A 19,276-nucleotide genomic window follows, 5' to 3' on the forward strand; every position below is an offset into this window, starting at 1 on the left:
GAATATCAAGGAGATACTTGGATCTTTGTATTTTAAAATGTGATATTGTTATGGAAGTCTAAAGTCGAAAGTGCCTCAGATCCAGAAAATAATAACATACATACTGTGTTCCCGTTTAGGTCAAATGGCAGGCGATCACACAAGGCTGGAGTTTCATAACATAGAGACTGGAATCATCACAGAACGGCGGTACCTGTCTTCCGTCCCCTCCAACTTCATTGGACACCTGCAGAGCCTGACATTTAATGGAATGGCATACATTGACTTGTGTAAAAATGGTGACATAGATTACTGCGAGCTTAATGCCAGATTTGGCTTCAGGAACATCATAGCAGACCCTGTCACCTTCAAGACCAAATCGAGCTATGTTGCCTTAGCTACATTGCAAGCCTACACTTCTATGCATCTTTTCTTCCAGTTCAAAACAACATCCCTAGATGGACTAATTCTGTATAACAGTGGGGATGGAAATGACTTCATCGTGGTGGAGTTAGTTAAAGGGTGAGTGTATGTCACTTCAACAACAAGTAAAACTTAACAAAAACAGACCTCAATTCCTAAAAATATACATTGGCTTATAAAATGATAGGCAGTCGGGGGTGGGTGCAAATAATGTACTTGTTCAAATCACTTATGTATCTTATGAAGTTAATCGAAATTCAGTAGAGTCTTTTATGCCTACCTTTACATATATGAAGTAAAAATAACATTGAGTACCTAATTTTGGTAGGCATTCCATGAATCTACATTTCAAATATGGATTTCCTATGTACACTATAATTCTAGAAAAAAAAAGTCTAGAAATGTGTAGGCTAATTTGTGCAGTTAAAAAGCTAATTCAAATAATCAGCTTACTTCAAGTCCATAAAATCCCATTTATCTCAAGCTGAATTCTATCTCAGAATTCCTGGAAGAATTTAGAAACAAAGATTTTTGTGAAATATCCTTGACACTGTGATGAAAATTTGGTGTCTTTTCATTGATTTGGGTCTTCATTCATTCACTGAATATTATTGTACATTTTCAATGTGCTTAATGATGTACCAGGTATTTATGTGCAAAGATCCAGGAGAGTCTTTAGGGAAAATAGAAAAACATATGAGGCAAGGAGTGGACATCTGAGCCAAGTCCTGAAGGATGAGTGCATATTTCCATACAGAACAGGCGTTCAAGATGGAGGGAGAGTGCGGGCAAGAAGTGAAGACGGCCAGTTCTGGGTGGTCGGCAGAAGATGAGGAAGGTGGTGGGAGCAGGGAATGAGTAGTGAAGTATAGTTGCCTTCCAAGGTCATAGAGTGGAATGTAGTCTCTTTTTAAAAAAATCATTTTCACTGTTTCCTGTATTGAAAATGATGAATAATAATCCTTGCTGAAGCCAAGTGTGTTTCATGCTGTCTTTCAGCTGAACTTGAATACAACTCTCTCAAGACTTCTAGCAACCTGAATAAAATATCTCCATTTCTAATATCTAGTTTGATTCCATCAAAAATTCAAAAAGTGACAGCATTTTTCCACCTTTCCTTTTTTCCTAGGTACTTACATTATGTGTTTGATTTGGGAAATGGTGCTAATCTCATCAAAGGGAGCTCAAATAAACCTCTCAATGACAATCAGTGGCACAACGTAATGATATCAAGGGACACCAGCAATCTCCACACTGTAAAGATCGACACAAAAATCACAACGCAAATCACTGCGGGAGCGAGGAATTTGGACCTCAAGAGTAAGTACACACAGAATCAGAGTAGTAGGCACAAACCTTTATGGTCTCCACTCATGCGAAAAGTCCTTTATCTTGGGGGTGGGGGTGTATTTGCATGCGTGTATGTACCTTCTGCAAAGACTGACCAGAATTTTGTTTCCAGCACATAATTAATAATACAACACTCAAGCTCTGTTCCCCTTTTAATGTGGCAAAAACATATCTATTTTTAATAACTCAAAAAAAAATTGCAACACCTAAGAATGCATGGATGATTAAAATTTAAAGAGTGAGCAAAACATATTCATAGTATTGATATTACAAAGAAAAGTAGGTGTTGCAAATTTCTTTAGTCCCAGCAGTTTTCAATAGATTTGGAGTTAAGGTAACCTGGAGTTAAGGAGTTTCTTAGAACTTACTAATTTTCTTTCCTTGGTCAGGTTTCCGAGATACTTACAGATCCTCTGACCAACAGGCGAGTGAGCCTGACTTTACCCTTGTGTCTTCAGCAGTGAATCCTCCCTAACCTACCCCCAACACACACCGTGAGAATGCTTCTTTCACCAGCTGCTAAGAAAGTCTTAAGAGACTTTTCCTTCTTTACTGATTCTTGATTTCTCAAGTGAGGAAGACAAAATGCTTAGAAAACATGTCAATAATAGGAGAAAATAATGGATGATTTTATCTGTATGGGCCTTTGTGATTCACTGAGAACATATGCATATATCCCACTTCATTTAACATTACAACAAGCATTGGACAGGTAGTACCGGCATTTATTGTGAATGTAGAAACTCTGAGCTTTGAATGACTGGCCCGGGGATAAAACAGCCCCTATGGTGGACTGAACGTGACCCCAGTTCTGACACGCACCTTATCTGTTGCTCCTTCTGCTGTATCCTGATGCGTTCCAAGTCCTGCAGGAATGGTTCATTGTGGCCACATTTTTGCTTGGGAAGAGCTGTTCATTTATATTGATGGTATCATTCCCTTTGATTCAAAAGGTAAAAGTGGGGGGTAGGTAGGGAACTGGAAAGAGAAAATCTTACAGAATGTTATCTAGAGAAAAATGCTCCTTCTAAATACATTTAAAAAAAGAAAGAAAAATGTTTCACTTTGTATAATGGAAGAATATCTTTACAGTTCTGGAACTATATTTGTCCAACACATCAAATGTGTGGGAATGGCTGCCTGCCTTCTTTTAGAGTGGACCTCTTGTTAACTTCGAAGAGATCCTGTCTGTGTCCACAAATCTAATAGCTTAGGTGAATAAGCAAAATGAAATTTAAAAGAAATGCAGTCTTACAGGCTAAGTCTCTCTCTCTTTCTCTGACTGAAGTGAATGGAGTGCCTTTTCCATTCCCATTCTGTGAGGACACCTGACTCGCACACTGGGGTTAGGAGGTAATTTTCAAGGGAAAAGGAGAGACGGTGACATTGAGTGTGTTGGCCATGCCAGCCTGCAGAGCTAAAGCAAAGCAGTATCCCATCTGTGTGGGGAGAGACTTCAGTAAGCATAAAGGCACTTCACTAGAAATTACAGATATCGAGCAAGAGGCTAAAATGGCTGGAAAAAAAGCAATTGTGGTTGATGAAGTATGTGGCATGCACAGACCTACAGACCGAGGGGACAGAGAAGCAGGGCCGGGCAGTGGTTTCTGTCACACTGCACCTTCAGGACACTGTCTCCTGAGAAGTAATTATTTGCTTATTGTTCATTAAAAAGTTGCAGTGAGGGTAATAGGAGGTCATGGATAGGATTCTTTCTGCTGGTAGAGGGGAACTTTACAAATCCAAGAAACTCTCAGAGCTGCTTTTGATTAAAACATCGAGTGTTTCATTCTGAATATAAGAAAGGCTTTGTGTGTATTACAAAAATTATGAGTTGAAAATAGCATTTTATATAATATTAAGATGCTAGGTATTGAAATCTGGCTGAGTGCATTTATGTTAAAAAAATTTGAATTTGATGTAAATTTCTCAGGTAAATAGATTCTATAGTAATAACTATTCCCCTTGTCTTGCCAATGGGTTTCAGCCCCAGGCAAGTTCACTATGGATTCAGTGTGACCAAACGAATGGCAGTAGAACATTCTTGGGGCGAAAGGGTTATACCTAATTTTATTCCAACGGTGGCAAGCCAATCACTAAAATCCCATCCACTCAGAGCAAGTCTGCATGCAGCAAGCTGGTCTCTGCCTCTGGGCCTCTCTGCCTGCACAGCCGTCCCACACAGACGTTCTCTGGGCCTCTGCACAGTCGTCCCACACAGCCATCCTCCCGGCCTCTGGCCTCTGCTCTGCTCTCCTGCAGCCTTGCAGCCCTGCCACCGTATAGTGCCTAGAGCAATGGGTGGTGCTCTTTATATAGAGTCAATAACAACATATTGCCCACACATGTGTAGTGAGCTAGCCAACCAGGGCCAGGTGAGAATCCTGCCCACAGGAACTTTCATTTTATCCACACCCCTTTACCTAAAGAAGTCTATGTATGAACAGACTTATCAGATCATGTCCAAAAGTGAAAGTTACTAAAATCAAAAGTTAAAAATTAAAAACCAAAGCTGCAGGCTTATAAATCGGATCTGTGATCCAATGGCAACAAAAACCCTAAAAAAAAACCCTCTTTCCACGTGTCCTCCATTAGAGCAAACGTGAGGAGAGGGTGTGGTCACAGGGGCTTCAATCATCACCACCTTCTGGTGTGGGTGGCAAGAGGCATTGGTTGGCTGGTGAATATTTACTGCGCCCTTTGTGCTGAGAGCGGCAAGCACGGTTTTGGAGAGGGCGGAAGGGTTCCTACAATGAAAAATTATCTGTTCCAAGGAGAAGATGCATTTTGAGGGAACATTTATGGGGCAAAGAAAAGCAGCATGTCCCAGAGCCCCATTAGGGCTCTGAAACCAAGTTGGCAGCCCCAGGAAGAGTTTGAGAGTTAGGTATGTTTAAGGGGTATCTGCAGGATGAGAAAGAGCAGCTAGGCACTTTGTCTCCTTCCCCACCCCTCCCGACGCCCACTGAAATTAGGGGGGCTTATTCATACAGGAGAATGTCTACAGGAACTCTTCACTCTGAACTGAACAGTGTTGTTTGCTTTGCACGCTAGAAATGTAGGATTCAGCCACTCTGAATGCAGGAAGAATGAAAGATGTCCTGTTTTAGTGAATGGTTTTCTTTCGTGTATATTTTGCCCTTACAGAATTAAAGAAAATTATCATACATACGCTACACTGTGCTTAAATTCACTGCCACAATCTTCAGTTATTCTCAGAGTGAGGTTAACTACATGAGAGCCGTATGGTGGGGCTCATGAAATGCAGATAACTGGACCCCACTTCACTCAGACTACAGCAGTAATCTTTGAGAGTAATGTAGAAAACAAGTGTATCTTTAAAGAGCACTCACTAACCTAGATGCCGTGTGTTTCAGAGCCCTGAAAGTGTGTTCCTGTTGAGGCCAAATTTAACTCACTTTTGAATTTTTGTACAAATCCTGGTTTTGATTATATTTTAGAGTTTTACTTCTGTATTGTTTTGTTTCACCCGTCTTGAGCCAGTGACATTGATTGCTTTGGGATAGTCTGACTCATTCTACTTTTCATGTTACCATTTCTTAAAGGGACACTAGAGGGCAGCATAAGGCCACAAAACCTGACGAACTGGACTCAGGCGGACAGAAAAGCTGAACACGCTCCGCTTGAGCTGGAAGCAGAATTTCTTTGTTTTCTCAGCGATTTAAAATTCCAGTTGGCCTCTATAATTGTGCTTTTGTCTGTGGCTCGGTTTCATTATATAGACAAGAAGTTAGTGTAGGAATTTGCAAGCTTAGAAATGGCTTATCCCATTCTCCACCTTGACTTCAGTGGAGATGGTCAGAAATGAGCAGGAGTCGATCTTTCTTGAGAAGCAGAATCCCATGCAGGTGACCTTGTTCAAATTATCTTCTGTGACACTGCCGAGTTCTCCGGGGGCTGTGTGTCTCTCCCTGCTGATACAGTTTTGCTTTCATCTTTATTTCCCAGCTGTGTGTATTCCATTCCCTCTGGCTATTGTGTACAAGCCACAACATGCAATGAAAAGAGCAGCATAAATTTGCTCTCTCTGTGATTTCCCAGCGCAGCTGTACATTTATTGTGGAACTTCTGAGTCCTGCCCCTTTAGAGATAAAGGGTTGGTGTCCTTCCTCCTCCTGGTCCTTCTCCCGTTCCCATATGTGGCAGATTTGTATATTTGTATGTGTATGCATATGGGAAAGAGCTAATATGTACTGATCTCCTACTAAACACTAAATAGATTTAAATGAGGTTATTTTATTTAACCCCTGCAATACCCAGGGATTTGAATTGAGGTCAGATTTGCTCACTCATTAATCTAGTTCAAGAACAAAGATAGAAAAGATTATCTTTGGCCACCATCTTCCATGGGAACCCTTCTTTAAGACATTATTTAAGTTTATTCTTCAGCAAATGGAGGAGGATTTACTTGATGGTGGAAAAATTTTAAATTCCTATAGGCATAAGATACAGTGCCCTCAGGTGGCCACTGAGCAAAACTGCCTACCAGTGAGTAAGTTATTTATACGCCACATCTATGTCAGACCACATTTGTTCCCCCTCTTATGCCACCAAGGGCTTTGAGGAACTAACCCTTCTTATCACCAGGACCGTTATCTGCTCCTTAACCTTGCCCACCCCCCTTCTTAAATCTCATCTTGAAAGCCACCACCTGCTATTGTTTATCCTGCTACCACATCAGTAAAAGGTCCCCTCATCAGAGACAACCCACCCAGGGCTTTCCTCTCAAATTCAGTCAATCTCTCTGCAAAGATTTCATGATAAATAGTACTTCACACTGCAGGATATTTCCAACCCACCCTTTTTCTACCCTTTACTGTTGCTATTTGATAAATCATTGCTGTGGTACTTTAGTGATTCAAAAGTCCTGAGCATGTTTAAAGATGTGCACACCCTGTATATTCAGACCTTAAGAAATCTGATAGCCCACTTGCCTTGCCCATATAATTTACTCAAATAAGATTTTTCAGAAGAGTCTGAGTATAGCCTTAAAAGGAGAGGGCATTGAAAAAGGAGGCATGCTCCTGTTCTGTCGATTAGGCTATCTTGATTAGAATTTTTTTTTTAAGGAACCAAGATTTGCTCACATTATTTCAATTAATGGGAGATTATTTTAAGGATCCATTAGGAAATAAAAGAGATAGGAAATCCTTTAAGCTGCTGAACAATGAGGCCACGCAGAATAAATTTTGTTCTTGTAGTGATACTGCAATCTCAAGAGCAACCCTCTTCGGTGTTCCCTTGGATAGGAATATCCACTGCTCCCTAATTCACTGCTCCACTACCCTCTCTCTACCTTCTACCCCCAATTCTCCCTCCTCTCTTCTGTGCTTGCTGGCTTCTAGGTTTCTGCCTCACGGCTTCTCCCTGTGCCTTTTGTTTCTGTGTGCATTTCCACTTCTGTCTCCTCTCCTCTTCATCTCACTTTCAAATTCCCCAAAAGACATGATCTAATATAGGGAGTGGACCTGTCTAGAATGCAACTCCATGGGCTTTTCCCTGCTGCTTCTAGACAGGCTCACTTCCTAAGTCCCAGTAGCTGTGAACACAGAGGTTCGACTTGCATGACATAAAACATGAACTTAACAGAGGATCCCTGGGAAGGGGGCTGTGGGCTGGAAGGCTCTCTGTATCTTCTCAAAAGGAAGCAGGGTAATTTGCCTATTCAGGAAGTCCCAGAGTGTCCTGCCAGGAGATGGGGAAGGGAAGTTGAGGCGTTTGAAGCAACAGAGAGGGATTCATGGCATACTTTAGGATCATAACTTTGGCTTCACTGTAGAGGATGGGCTGAAACTTGGGAAAGAGACTGCTTTAGAGGTCATTGTTACAGTACAGAACAGAGACAGTTAGCTGAATATATAAAAATAAGACAACATTTTTGTTGTCTTTCCCACACAAAAATTGCAAGACATTAGAAATATGAAACTATTGTTTCTCTTTTGACATTTCCATTGATTCCCAGCCTTTGTAGAAATCAGTCTCAATCTGATCTCTTTACTAAAATGTCTTTGTCAGTTTGTTTCAGTCCCACTCTCACCCCCTACTCCTGGTGAGACCTCATTTCTTTCCCATGCCCCGCTGTCTTGGACCTGCTGGCTAACATTTGGCTTGGGGTTTCTTCCTTCTGCTCCCCTCTAATCCTTGGACCAACTCATATGACTGCAGCAGAGTTTAAGTCCTTTATTACCTACCAACAACTCTGTTTTGTTTCTTTTTATAATTCCTTCACCCATTGTACTTGTTTTGGAATCTCTTCTATATTGGGCATAGTTTTTCTATGTTTCATTTTGTTCAACTCTCTCCAATTCTATTTGAAATTTCTCTTCCCACCATTAGGAGCACAGGAACTGAAAGCTCAAAGTGACCTTGGAGATAATCTGATCTGACCCATTCCTTGTAAAGATGAGAAAAATGAGCTCAGGAGGGAGGGACTAGCATCAACCAGGCACATAATGTTCTAGATCTAGTCTTCAAGTTGTCAGCTTAACACTTTTTACAGTAGACCAGGGAAAACCAGTTTTATTGCCCATATCAACAACCAACTGCTATGACAGCCTGGAGGAACATGCTGAAAAAGAAATCTGGACCTTCTATGGGCTCACTAGAGAGGACTTTATGTTAGGCCACAGGCTCATAACAGAGACGAGTAGTGTTTGGTTTGCCTGTCGGCTTTTATCTCTGGTGCAACTTTAAATAACCCAACCCTTCACATTTGCAGTTACACTGGTGCAGGGGATATAAGTGCTTAAGGTCCTGGTGCTAGCTTTGCTCACCCTCAACACTGGATTCTTAAAGCTGGTGACATTCACGCGGTGGAGAAGAAAGCTCTGCAGGTGCTCAGCCTGGATTCTGTAGGTCCAGGGAACTGCTCGCATGACCTCAGCGTCCTCATAGCCACGTCTCCGGGAATGCCAGGAGTGAAGCTGAGCTGTCTTCTTAGAAGTTAAGCTTCTCAGTCAAGAGCTACTTATGTCAGAGCCTTCTGGGAAGCAAGCTTGGCAACATTTGTCTCAGTCAAGAGGGACTTAGGTCTTCAGAGTTTTCATGGTTCTCAGACCTTCTCTTTTTCTGAAGGAGAATTAGACAAAGGTCTTTGGAGTACAAGAAATGTGAACCCATTCCAACTGACTTAAGTAGAATCAGGGGAAGGGGTTTTGGGGGGGGCTAAAGTCAAGAAAATGGGTTTGCCTTGCTCTAGAGCAGGGGTTAGGGATAGGAGCTACATTCATCAAGGTAACGGAAAACTGGGTATTGCATTACACCAAAGTTTCAGATGACTGAACTCATAATTGCTTTGGTGAACAAAATTATTCTGTGAGTGGAGATAGAGACTGTTGATCTGGAGCCACAGGAAACACATGGGGCACAAAAGCCAGGAGCAGAAATCAGAGACTCACTAGATTTTGCAGTAAACACAGGGGAAAGGAGAATGCTAGATTTTTATCTTCTGTGGAATTAGAAAGACTCAAACCAGGTTTCTCTAGATCTTTATAAAGAACAGAAGCCCCAGATGACATCTGGGTAATGTTATAATTACTCATTAAATATCCCCCCAAATTTAGTTAATTTAATGTAATTATTATGTTCCAGTACTTGTTCCATTTTGTTAGGGTTTAGTAGTAATGTGACTTTTACCGTGACTCAGAGGAAAACTAGCTCATACCCCTGAACTTGAACAATTCCTCTTGAGCCATGGGTCAAAATTGGAATGAACTAGGAAGTTGTGTGGACTTGGTATAAAGTCAATCCTCCTACTGTAGAGATGCTTTAAAGCCAAGTCTATCTTTACTCATGTAGGAATGCACATTTTTAATGACACGGCTGCAGTTGACCCATGGTTTTCACACTGGGGGGTATTTCCAGCACTACTTCAGACCACACGGGGTCAGTGAGGCTTTCTGTGAACACCACATTAATATGGTTTTCTGTGTCTGCTCTTGAAAGGGACCCTTTCTTGGCCCTTGGAATTAATTGTCATGTATATTTTCAAGCAATATAGCATTGTAATTAAGGACACAGGCTTTGGGGCCAGACTGAGCTGAAATAGCCTCTCTACCATATATTTTATGTGTGTCCCTAGTCAGGGTACCTCGCTGTCACCTTCATCCTCATCTGCCCTTTACTGAGCATTAGTTAAGAGATTCACATATATGTTTAATTTTCATGACAAACTGTTGAGGTTGCTGTTCTTCGTCCCATGTTACAGATAACAAAACTAAGGTGAGGCTTAGGGAGGTCAAACATCATACCTGAACAGTAATGAGAGTAATATAAAATAATAATAATTTATTTTAACCATTTCTGAGGGCTTAGCACATCCCATGCATTATTATTAATGTTTCACACATGGGATCTTGTTTCATTTTCAGTGTACACAAGATCAACCGGTGACATGCAAGGGTTCATAAGGAGGCAGGACATTCTGTTTTCGTCTCGTAACTCATTGGCTGGGGATATCAGCTGCCGTTTGGACTCATTCTGGCAGAGCCTCCAGCTCATTCCTCCTCTCATGGTGCTCTCCTGGGTTCATCCAAGGCTGCTCTGCCAGGCCTTCATGGCTTCAGCCTGTGGAGGGGGCATGCGCTTACTGCTGGGTCTGCCGTTTCCAGGCGGTCCTTCCAGCCCCTTCTCATTGCACGTGCGACCCATGTCTGCCCACAATTTGCCTCCTCAGCCCTGGAGGTGCAGCGCATTCCCAGTGCTCTCATTTCTATTCTGCCACAGGCTGTTTGAAGCTTTCTTAATACATCAGGTACCAGTTCTGTATCCCCAACTGCAGGAAACACAAAGCAAGTTCTCCGGGAGACCTGAGAGCCTTCTCACTGGGCTTGGGGCTAGAAGGAGTCCCCCTTCAGGGGCCAGTAGTGCAAACTTCCCATGTGGAGCTATCTCAAAAAAAAAATATTCTTAGACATCTTTCTTACCAATTCTTAACTACTATTACTAGTATTTATTCCCTTGATGTACCTGAGGAGTTCAAGGGCTAAAAAACAGTATGTTATTATTTCCTTTGTAAATTTTGCATTTGGGTCACATTCACATTATCTTATTATCTGCTGTATTGGCACTTCATTCAGAACTTCAATTTGGATATTCTAATTCACAGATATGGTCTCTTAATCTTTGCAGTAAGATGTTGCACTTCCACATTAAGATGAGAAATGGAGACTCAGAAAGCCTACATGAGTTGCCTAGAAATAGAATTTGAATTCAGTCTACAGAACTATTTAAATACTACCTATCTATATTTGTCACCATATTAGAAAAGGTCCCTTCTGAATGAAAGATAACACTTGATTTAATCTTCAGATAAGTGTCATAATAAACAAAATATTCCCTTCTCGATATAAAATTTAAATTTTCAAATTCCTGCATCACTACACCGTGCAGTGCTAAAAATTTCACTTCTGGTAATTGCAGAGAATTGGGTATTTCTACTTGTACTTTCCACATGCTCTTCCCATTCTGTGACTTGCATGGATCCTATATATTGGCTGTATTTCATTAGCTCCTGAAGTCTTCATGCAGAGCAGCCAACAATTTTAATTGCTCTGTGTCCTTAATATGTATTCTGTACAACATTTGCATTTATATATGTTTAAAACCAGGCCCAGGAAAATTTAGTACTTGGTGAGAGGATTGGAGATTGGCTTATCCATCAGTCTTCAGTTTGTACCAGGAGGCTGTTTGCTAGACCACTCAGTTGTTGAAGCCTTCCATTTCCTCAGCCCTTAGGGAAGGTTCCCCATACCTCCCCTGCCGTGCTTTTGACCATTCCTGTTAGGTATTTGCATTTCTCTTTAATAATAATTTAAATATTAGAAGATCATAGTGTTTGAAGACATGCCCTAAGGAATTTGACATTTCAGCACAATTGATAACCTGACTGAGAATACTCCAACTTTGGAAAGAATAAAACAAAAAAATAGAAAAGTTCATGGACTTAAGAAAAAAGTAAAAGCTTTATTTGACTCTATGAAGCTCATATATTTTAGAAGCTTTTTGAACATTTCTGTAGGGTTTTGTGTGCTTTGTATTATATTGTCCTTTCAGACTATCCCGAAAACCACTGGTGGCTTTACCCTCTTTTATCCTGTATATCTAAGTTGAGAGCAGGTGCCATTTATTGACCTGCATTAAACAAACCCTTATTATGGGGAAGAGCTATTCTTTCATACCCTGCACACCACTAGATCTTCCCCACTCAAAATAAATGTTCCTTTATTTTGAAATAGGAAAAGAAAATGTCTTTGAAATAAGGAAAGTTATTTTGGAAAAGAAAGCCAAACTGTTATATAGAGCTACTCAAAATTTCAGGAGAGATAATGGGTTTGTGCAGGGCCTCTCACTGGTCTCCTACTTATAAATCTGTTAATTTCCAGAACAGTCATTTCTAAACTCCTCCACCTGTTCTATTCCTGTCACTGAGGTTTTTAGTAAAAAATTGGAGTCAGTGTGGTGCAGTGGGAAAAGAGGCAGCCTGTGAGTCAGAGACTCCCAGTGTTACTCTCCTTGTACTGGTTGTATTGCCTTGGGCATGTAACTTACCTTTTCAGAAGGGCAGTTTGCTCACCTGTCAGGTGGGAGTAATAACAACTTCCTGCCTTTCGTAAAGAGTTGGTATGAGGAGCAACTAGAATGAGAGATAGCAAAGCACCATTCAAACCGAGGTGCTGTGCATGTTTAAGGTGTTCTGATATTGGTGAGATTGTGGCCCCTGCAAGGCATGTGCGGGCTGCCCAGTGAGTAACACACTGTGAGTGGAAAATGAAACATGAAATGGTGACAGGATTGTCTGCTGCTAAAGGATGTCTCAAGTATCTAAACTGTCTGTCACTTGGATGGGGAGGAAGGAAAAATAATGAAAATATTTGATCTCTGTTTTTACCTAAAGGTAAATTTACAAAACCTTAAGATGAAGTTAACTTGGCATGAATCTGTACGCCTGAACTTGTCCGCATCTGCAGTGTTCCTGGCATAGGGCAGGTTTAAAAGAAGACGGAGTACCACGCATACCTCCGTAGTGATTTCACTTTATTATTTCCCATTTAAAATGCCCACTAGCTTTCCCTCAGAGTCTGTTAGCCAAACACACAAACAAATTGGCCTTGTAAGGTTTACAACCATACTTCTAAAAAAAATTCTCCTTCTTTGGGCAATTTTACATTAAAAGTACCAGCTTGAAAAAGAAATTTCAGAATGTTGAAAGCATTTTCTATCCAATCCATAAACATAACATCAGTATCACCTCTCAAGACTTGCTACAGGAAAACATTAAGGTCTGAACTCAAATGCTATTGGAATCTCCCCCTGTTCACACACAGCATTGAGTTGAACCAGAGATGAATGCAAGTCCTCCTTATAGCTTTGTGAGAAGCAATATAAAAAGTAGTGGTCAAATTAAAAAAAAAAGTAGTGGCCATATCTAAAAATCAAATTTGGGAGTCATAAGAATTCTACCTACTTGTCCTAATTTCTGTACTTAATGTTTATGGTTACAGAAACAAATTGGCCTTGTCTTCATATAAGGTTACTCAGCATGCGATAAGACTCCTGCAACCCCAGGACCCTGTGTTAGTACGCCTGCGCTCCTGCTGATATTCGTTATTATTGCTCTTCTCCGTTGGCCAACATACCCCAAAATATTCCTGTACTTTGTAGTAGTGGAACTGTACAAATTGGCCACTTGTCTCTTGGAGTCTACAATTGATAAGCTAATATAGATTAAATGAAAATTATCAGTTTCAAGACACATGAGCTTGGAATCAGACCCTGCCATTTTCTGACTTTATAGCCTTGAACCATGGTCTCTTCATCTGACATGTGTCTATAGTAACCTTTATTCCTTTAATAGCTCTTCAGACCAAAACCAAATGAAACAATACATGTGCAGGTACTTGGTAAAGGATTCAAAGCAGTGAGGAGTCATATTCTCATTCAGGGCTCTGTACATTCAAATTCAGTTGCCTCAGTAATTTTTATGAAATTCAAACTCTTTTTAGTGAAAACAATACACTATTGGATGTGGGAGCCAGCCTGCTGTAGGACCAGGAAGACCTGTAGCTGGCAAGAAGCTAAGAAGTTGTGGCAGCAGAACAGAAAGACCAATCCCAGGAGTCGGGACGTGATGTTGCAAAGGCTAGAAGGAGTGAGTCGTCTGCCGACCCCTAGGAAGTGCAGATAAGGATATGCTGGGGCAGAGCACCAGGGGTCTATGGTTAGCTTGCTTCTGTACTGTGGCCACATATGGTAAATGCGTGTCTTTTTGATGGTAACAGGGTGACAGAGTAGAGCAGTCTGGAGAAATAGCATAGTGTTCATAGTGTGAAGTGGACCTGTGGAAGCCACGTGAGTTCAGTCATATTTGTATATGGGGCAGCCCAGAGAATCACACAATGGCCAGACACCAAATGAGGCAGAGAGCCAGGAGAGGCTGAAATTTAATTCCCCACAAAGATGTTGGTACTTATTTTAACTGCAGAAGGAGACTCATGAAGAGTTCTCTTTATCTCACATTGATACCCTAAACTGTTTCTGTTCTTTTATCTTTGCCTTTCTCTACAGATCCAATATGTCAGTTAAAATTGGTCATGAATTACTCTATCAGAATGGAAAAAAAATGCCACTGAACTGAATTATCTTGCTGAGCTGTATGGTTTTGCCTCTCTGTTCAAGAAAGGGATGAGTAGAAGAAAAATTCCCCACAATTAACTTGATTATTTCTCAGGTGGAGGGAACCAGGGAGCGAATATGTATGCTGTATCCATAAAACATTCACTGTGTCCTTACTGTTTAGATGATTATTAGTATACCATCTGCTAATTCCTCCCTTGATTCAATAAATTCAACAAATAATTGAGTGCCCACTTAGTGAAAATTAGATGTAAAGATGCTTAGCTCATAACCATTTTTTCAAGGAATTTATAAAATAGTGGGAAGATAAGATATCCACACAAAGAAATGGGAAATAAATATGGCAATTGTTAGAAAAGAGGTTAAAAATGTTCTGGGGATCCAAAGGTCATTCTTGGCTATGACTGGACTATATTAACAAGGTGGGTTTGGATTGAGTCCCCAAAACTGGATAAGATTTTGAAATGGAACATTGGAAGAAGAAAGGTATTCATAATGAAACTAATGTGTTCTGTTCAGAATGATGGAGCAGCATGCATATGCAGTATTGCAAAAATGATGAAAAAATGCACTTTGACTAAAAATTAGGATATAGGGAGATGATTAATGTTACCTTAATTTTCTACGTGGCAAAGCCACTGGAGAAAGGTTGTTTAAAGTTTAGAAACAGTTTCTAAGGGAAGCTATTTCAACATCTTGAACATTGCTAAGCCTTAGGTTTTATTTAGAAGACAGCTGACAGTATTGAAGAAATCAGAACCCAGTGGGGAGACTGATACAGTATTGATGAGGAGGATGCATGGAAGTGGGGACACCAGTTAACGGGTTATTACAAGAAGGTGCACAAGAGCAGTGGTGGACAAGAACTGAAAAGGGAAGTGAAAACGGAGGGATAAGATGTCAGAAATATTTGTAAAGCTGAGTCATCAGTTCTTGGCAATAATTTGAATGTAAGGTGGGAAATAGAGAAGGAGGTTAAAAAAATGATTTCGAAATTTCAATTTGGGTGGCAGGAGACTAGAAATATGCTTGCTATAAGACAGGAATAATCTAGAAGTAATTTCCCAATGTGGGAAAAAAGGTGATGGTTTGATATTAGGCTGGACTTAGCCAGGATAAGCCTAAAGATAAGGATTTAAGGTATTACCTACAGATATAAAAACAAGTAGTTCTAGGATTAAATCTTTAATGTGCCAAGGAAGACTAAGGCAGTATAGAAGTTAAAGGATAACGAATAAATCTAACTGGTGACCACTGAGTGTGGAGTTTCTAAGCTTAACCTGAATTTTCTTTTCATAGAAATCTGTTACAGACACACATCTTGTATCTCAGAGCAAAATATCTATTTGAATTGTCAACTTAGACATCAGTTTTGAATACTTGGTGTGCTCTGAACTTAAATGTGGTCTTGGATAATGTTGGTTGTTTAATCCCATGTGTGATTTGTTCAAGTTCCGTTTGTCTGCTCTTCAGCCCAAATGTGTTAGAGAAATATTAATGACTTCCCATGTTTTTGCATTCAGCAACTTAACATTACTTATTTAGGCCATCACAGGAAATAGTGAATTTGGCTTTCTCCCCAGAATAAAACATAAATAAATGTGTTTGTTCCCCAGGGATTAGAGATTTTTTTTTCCTTCTGTTTGACAGGGCACACCTGTTATAAAAAGCTTAGATTTGTCTCCCAAAGAAAAGCTGTATTAAGGCATATGACCAAGATCTGCAGATGTCCACTTGTGGTTGGGAAACAAAAAACTTAAAATGTAAGATGATACAAATTTGGGGGGCAGAGCTTGTTTCCTGGAGTACAAGAGGGCACTTTCCATATAGAATAACTTGAGGAAACTAGCACAGCCTGAATGTACTCTTTTAGTCAGTCCCAGTAAGAATTGAAAGCTGTCCCCAAATTTGTTGCCCAAGGTCCATTCCTCAGAGCAAAGCCTCGAGAGTTACACTTTTTCCAATCTTGCCAATAGGAAAGTAAGGCAGTGTGCATTACTTCATTTTTTTTTTTAATGCTGCTTAGAAGAGATTGTGGGAGGTTCAGCTATCCCTAGAGTTTCCCTAGTGTTTTAGCCATCCAAATCTACAAAGCAGTTGTCCTTTTTAAGTACGTTCTTTTTAATTAAAATGAAAGTGAGATGTCTAAGAGGCACAAAAAATACATATGAATAAACAGGAAAGCTGAGTCAAAGAACTAATTATACTTTGACACTTGCATTCTGCTGCTGTAAGGCAGAGCTTGGAGTCCTCGCTCTAATTGCCTTATGCTCCTCAAGTAAGAGAAAAGAAAACTTTGTGAACCACTTCATTTATCTGCTTTCTGCTGCATGGCTCTCAAGCCCTACCTTCCGGCCCTGCCATGATGTTCCACCGTACGATCAAAATTCATAAAAGCCTTGTAGTTCTCTGATTTTCTAAGTCACATTTAGCCTGAACATTACAACCTGCCCTTAGGCTTCAGAGAATTATTGTGTCTTAATCTGTTCATATCAACTTCAAAGATATTTTTCAAATAACTCTCCTATTTACATTACCAGGCTTGAGGTTGCTGGGGTTCAAACTGACTATATGAAAGGAGCCTCTTGAACTGCTTATGGTGTAGTGTGTACCTTGCAAGGCACACTTCAAATGGACAAATGACTGTGAACATAATCAAGTAAGATAAGACTTGTAAATTTGGCACCTTGTCACTTATACTAAAACAGGGGGCACAAGCTGGACATCTTCTTCTGTATCTCTCAGTACAATCAACATAGAATGAGGTGCCCTATCGATGTGTAGCCCTTCACCAGACACACCAACACAGCCACACCAGTAGCAGTCATGTATTGAGTGCGTGCTCTATGCCCAGTGCTTACGTATATTCTCCGTAGTCCTCACAGCCTTGCAAGGTAGGCATTACTAACCTCTTTTACAGATGAAGAATCTGGCACTTAAAAAAGTTATATAACTTAAGCCTACACTGAGGCAGTTGGTAAGTGGCAAAGCCAGAGTTTGTAGCCAAATATAACTAAAAAGCCTGTGCACTATTCCCTGCTTATTAATGTCCAGCTGTTAGGGAATCAATGTTTGTGGTTATCACCTCAGATCACTCCACAAATAACAGTCCTGAGAGGAAGACCATTATATAATATTATATATATATATGTGTGTGTGTGTGTATACACACACATATATAAATGTATACATCTGTATATGTATATATACACACACATGCTAAAGATAAGGATATTCTTGAGATTTTTTTTTAGCATTCTAAAGCATTTGAGGTTATCTGGCTTTATGTATGTTTTCTGTATCTGCTGAAAATTCCTTACGCTATTGTTGCCGTGTCAGGTGGATATGTGGGCTACTTAAGGGAGATGAAGACAAACCAACCCCTCCTAACTTTAAGAAGGGGTAACAGGCTGGCTTTCAAGTCGTAGGGAACTGGCTCTTACTAGATGCCATCCTGGCTCCCATTCATACACAGGGTTATTAAGAAGCATGTCCTCCTTTCCATGCTCAGGATTTTGCCTGCAAGATCCCATTAGTACTAATGGGTCATTTTCTTTCCATCACCCCAAGGATCAAAGGAGGCACTGCATCTTTGGTAAAGTGCTAATAATGCTACACAGGGCTCAGACCACTTAAGGGTCTCCTTCGTTCTCTTTGTATGGTACCCACCGGGGAAGTCTAGACCACTGGCTGCTACGTGCAGAGCTTATAAAGATGATAGTAAGTGGTGGGGCTAAGTGCAGCTTCAGTACAAATGAGTCCCCTGCTTATAAATCCAAACTCATCCACCTTGGTATGTTTGAGGCTTGTATCCTGCACTGTTTGAATCAATATTTTCTGCTCTTTAATAGCACAAGGGAAAGATTACTACTTCTCTTCAACAAGTTTTAAAAAGTTGTTCAGCTAAATAAGTTTGCTAATAGGAAAAAACAGGATTGTGGCAGGAAGTAGGAATGAAAGTAAGTGCATTTTAGAATTAGTCCTCTCCCATGTGTTGCCTCACTATTCTTTCTTGATTATTTTCTACTGTAACCTCAATGCATCAAGTGGCTGTTGGTATTTATTGAGTACCCACTGTCTTTATAGCTCAGTACTAGGTACCTTGGGGGCATTCAGAACAAGTAAAGACAGTCTCTCTCCCCCCAGGATATTACAATCATAAAGAGGAAGATTGACTATCAAATATGTAGCATCCCATATCTAACTTTCAGTATGAAGTCCTACATCTGAGAAGCCTGAAGTGGTGCCAAGAATCCTTCATTTGACTCCCCACTATCCTGTAATACTATTTTCATTAGGCCTGGAAGACAGCTAAAATCTCCTAACAAACTTAGTTTAACAAATGAATGTAGGGAGCATTTCCTTGCAGTGATATTTGACATGTAACAGTATAAATCTCAGCCCTAATCTCAGATATTCAAGCAAGGTATCTTTCTCTATTTTTCTATAACTCACCTTGGTTTCTATTTTGAGCTCTGAGCCTTTGAGTTAATAAAAATATAATCTCAGGCGATTTTAGTTCTCTTACTTCCCTGTGATTGTGTCTAAATTATTTAGGGTGCGGCACTTCCATAGTACCAGTCTTTTGGGAGATAGAAATCATGCAAAAGTTGGTCTCAAAATATTCTGTATTCATAACTAGGTACCCACTGAACTGCTATCCAGCATCTTCATTCTTGTATACTTGACCCCTTCAGGTTGGTCTTTTTCTGCTTACTTCTGTGCAACTCTAAAAACTGTTCTGTTGCTTCCACAGCACAGTGGAATATGCAAAGTTCTAGAGGCTGCCTAAATTCCAAGTATGCCTGAATCTACTGTGCTGTTATTTCTTCTCAAGTATCTCACTGCTGCTTCTGGGTCCTCTTGAGGA

The 19,276-nt window shown here is 40.3% G+C and overlaps 1 protein-coding gene across 21 annotated transcripts in view; it reads left to right on the top strand.

Annotated features, from left to right (window-relative positions):
- The window catches only part of NRXN1 (neurexin 1), a 1,068,016-nt gene that overhangs the window by 514,092 nt on the left and 534,648 nt on the right, over window positions 1-19,276 (top strand). For all 21 annotated transcript variants that reach the window (XM_057497214.1, XM_057497215.1, XM_057497222.1 and 18 more), the window contains 2 exons: window positions 120-501; window positions 1,532-1,722. In XM_057497214.1, the coding sequence (XP_057353197.1) occupies window positions 120-501; window positions 1,532-1,722 (573 nt within the window). The remainder of the gene's footprint in view (window positions 1-119; window positions 502-1,531; window positions 1,723-19,276) is intronic.

This window comes from Manis pentadactyla, chromosome 2, assembly GCF_030020395.1.
Source record: "Manis pentadactyla isolate mManPen7 chromosome 2, mManPen7.hap1, whole genome shotgun sequence".
Lineage (NCBI taxonomy): Eukaryota > Metazoa > Chordata > Mammalia > Pholidota > Manidae > Manis > Manis pentadactyla.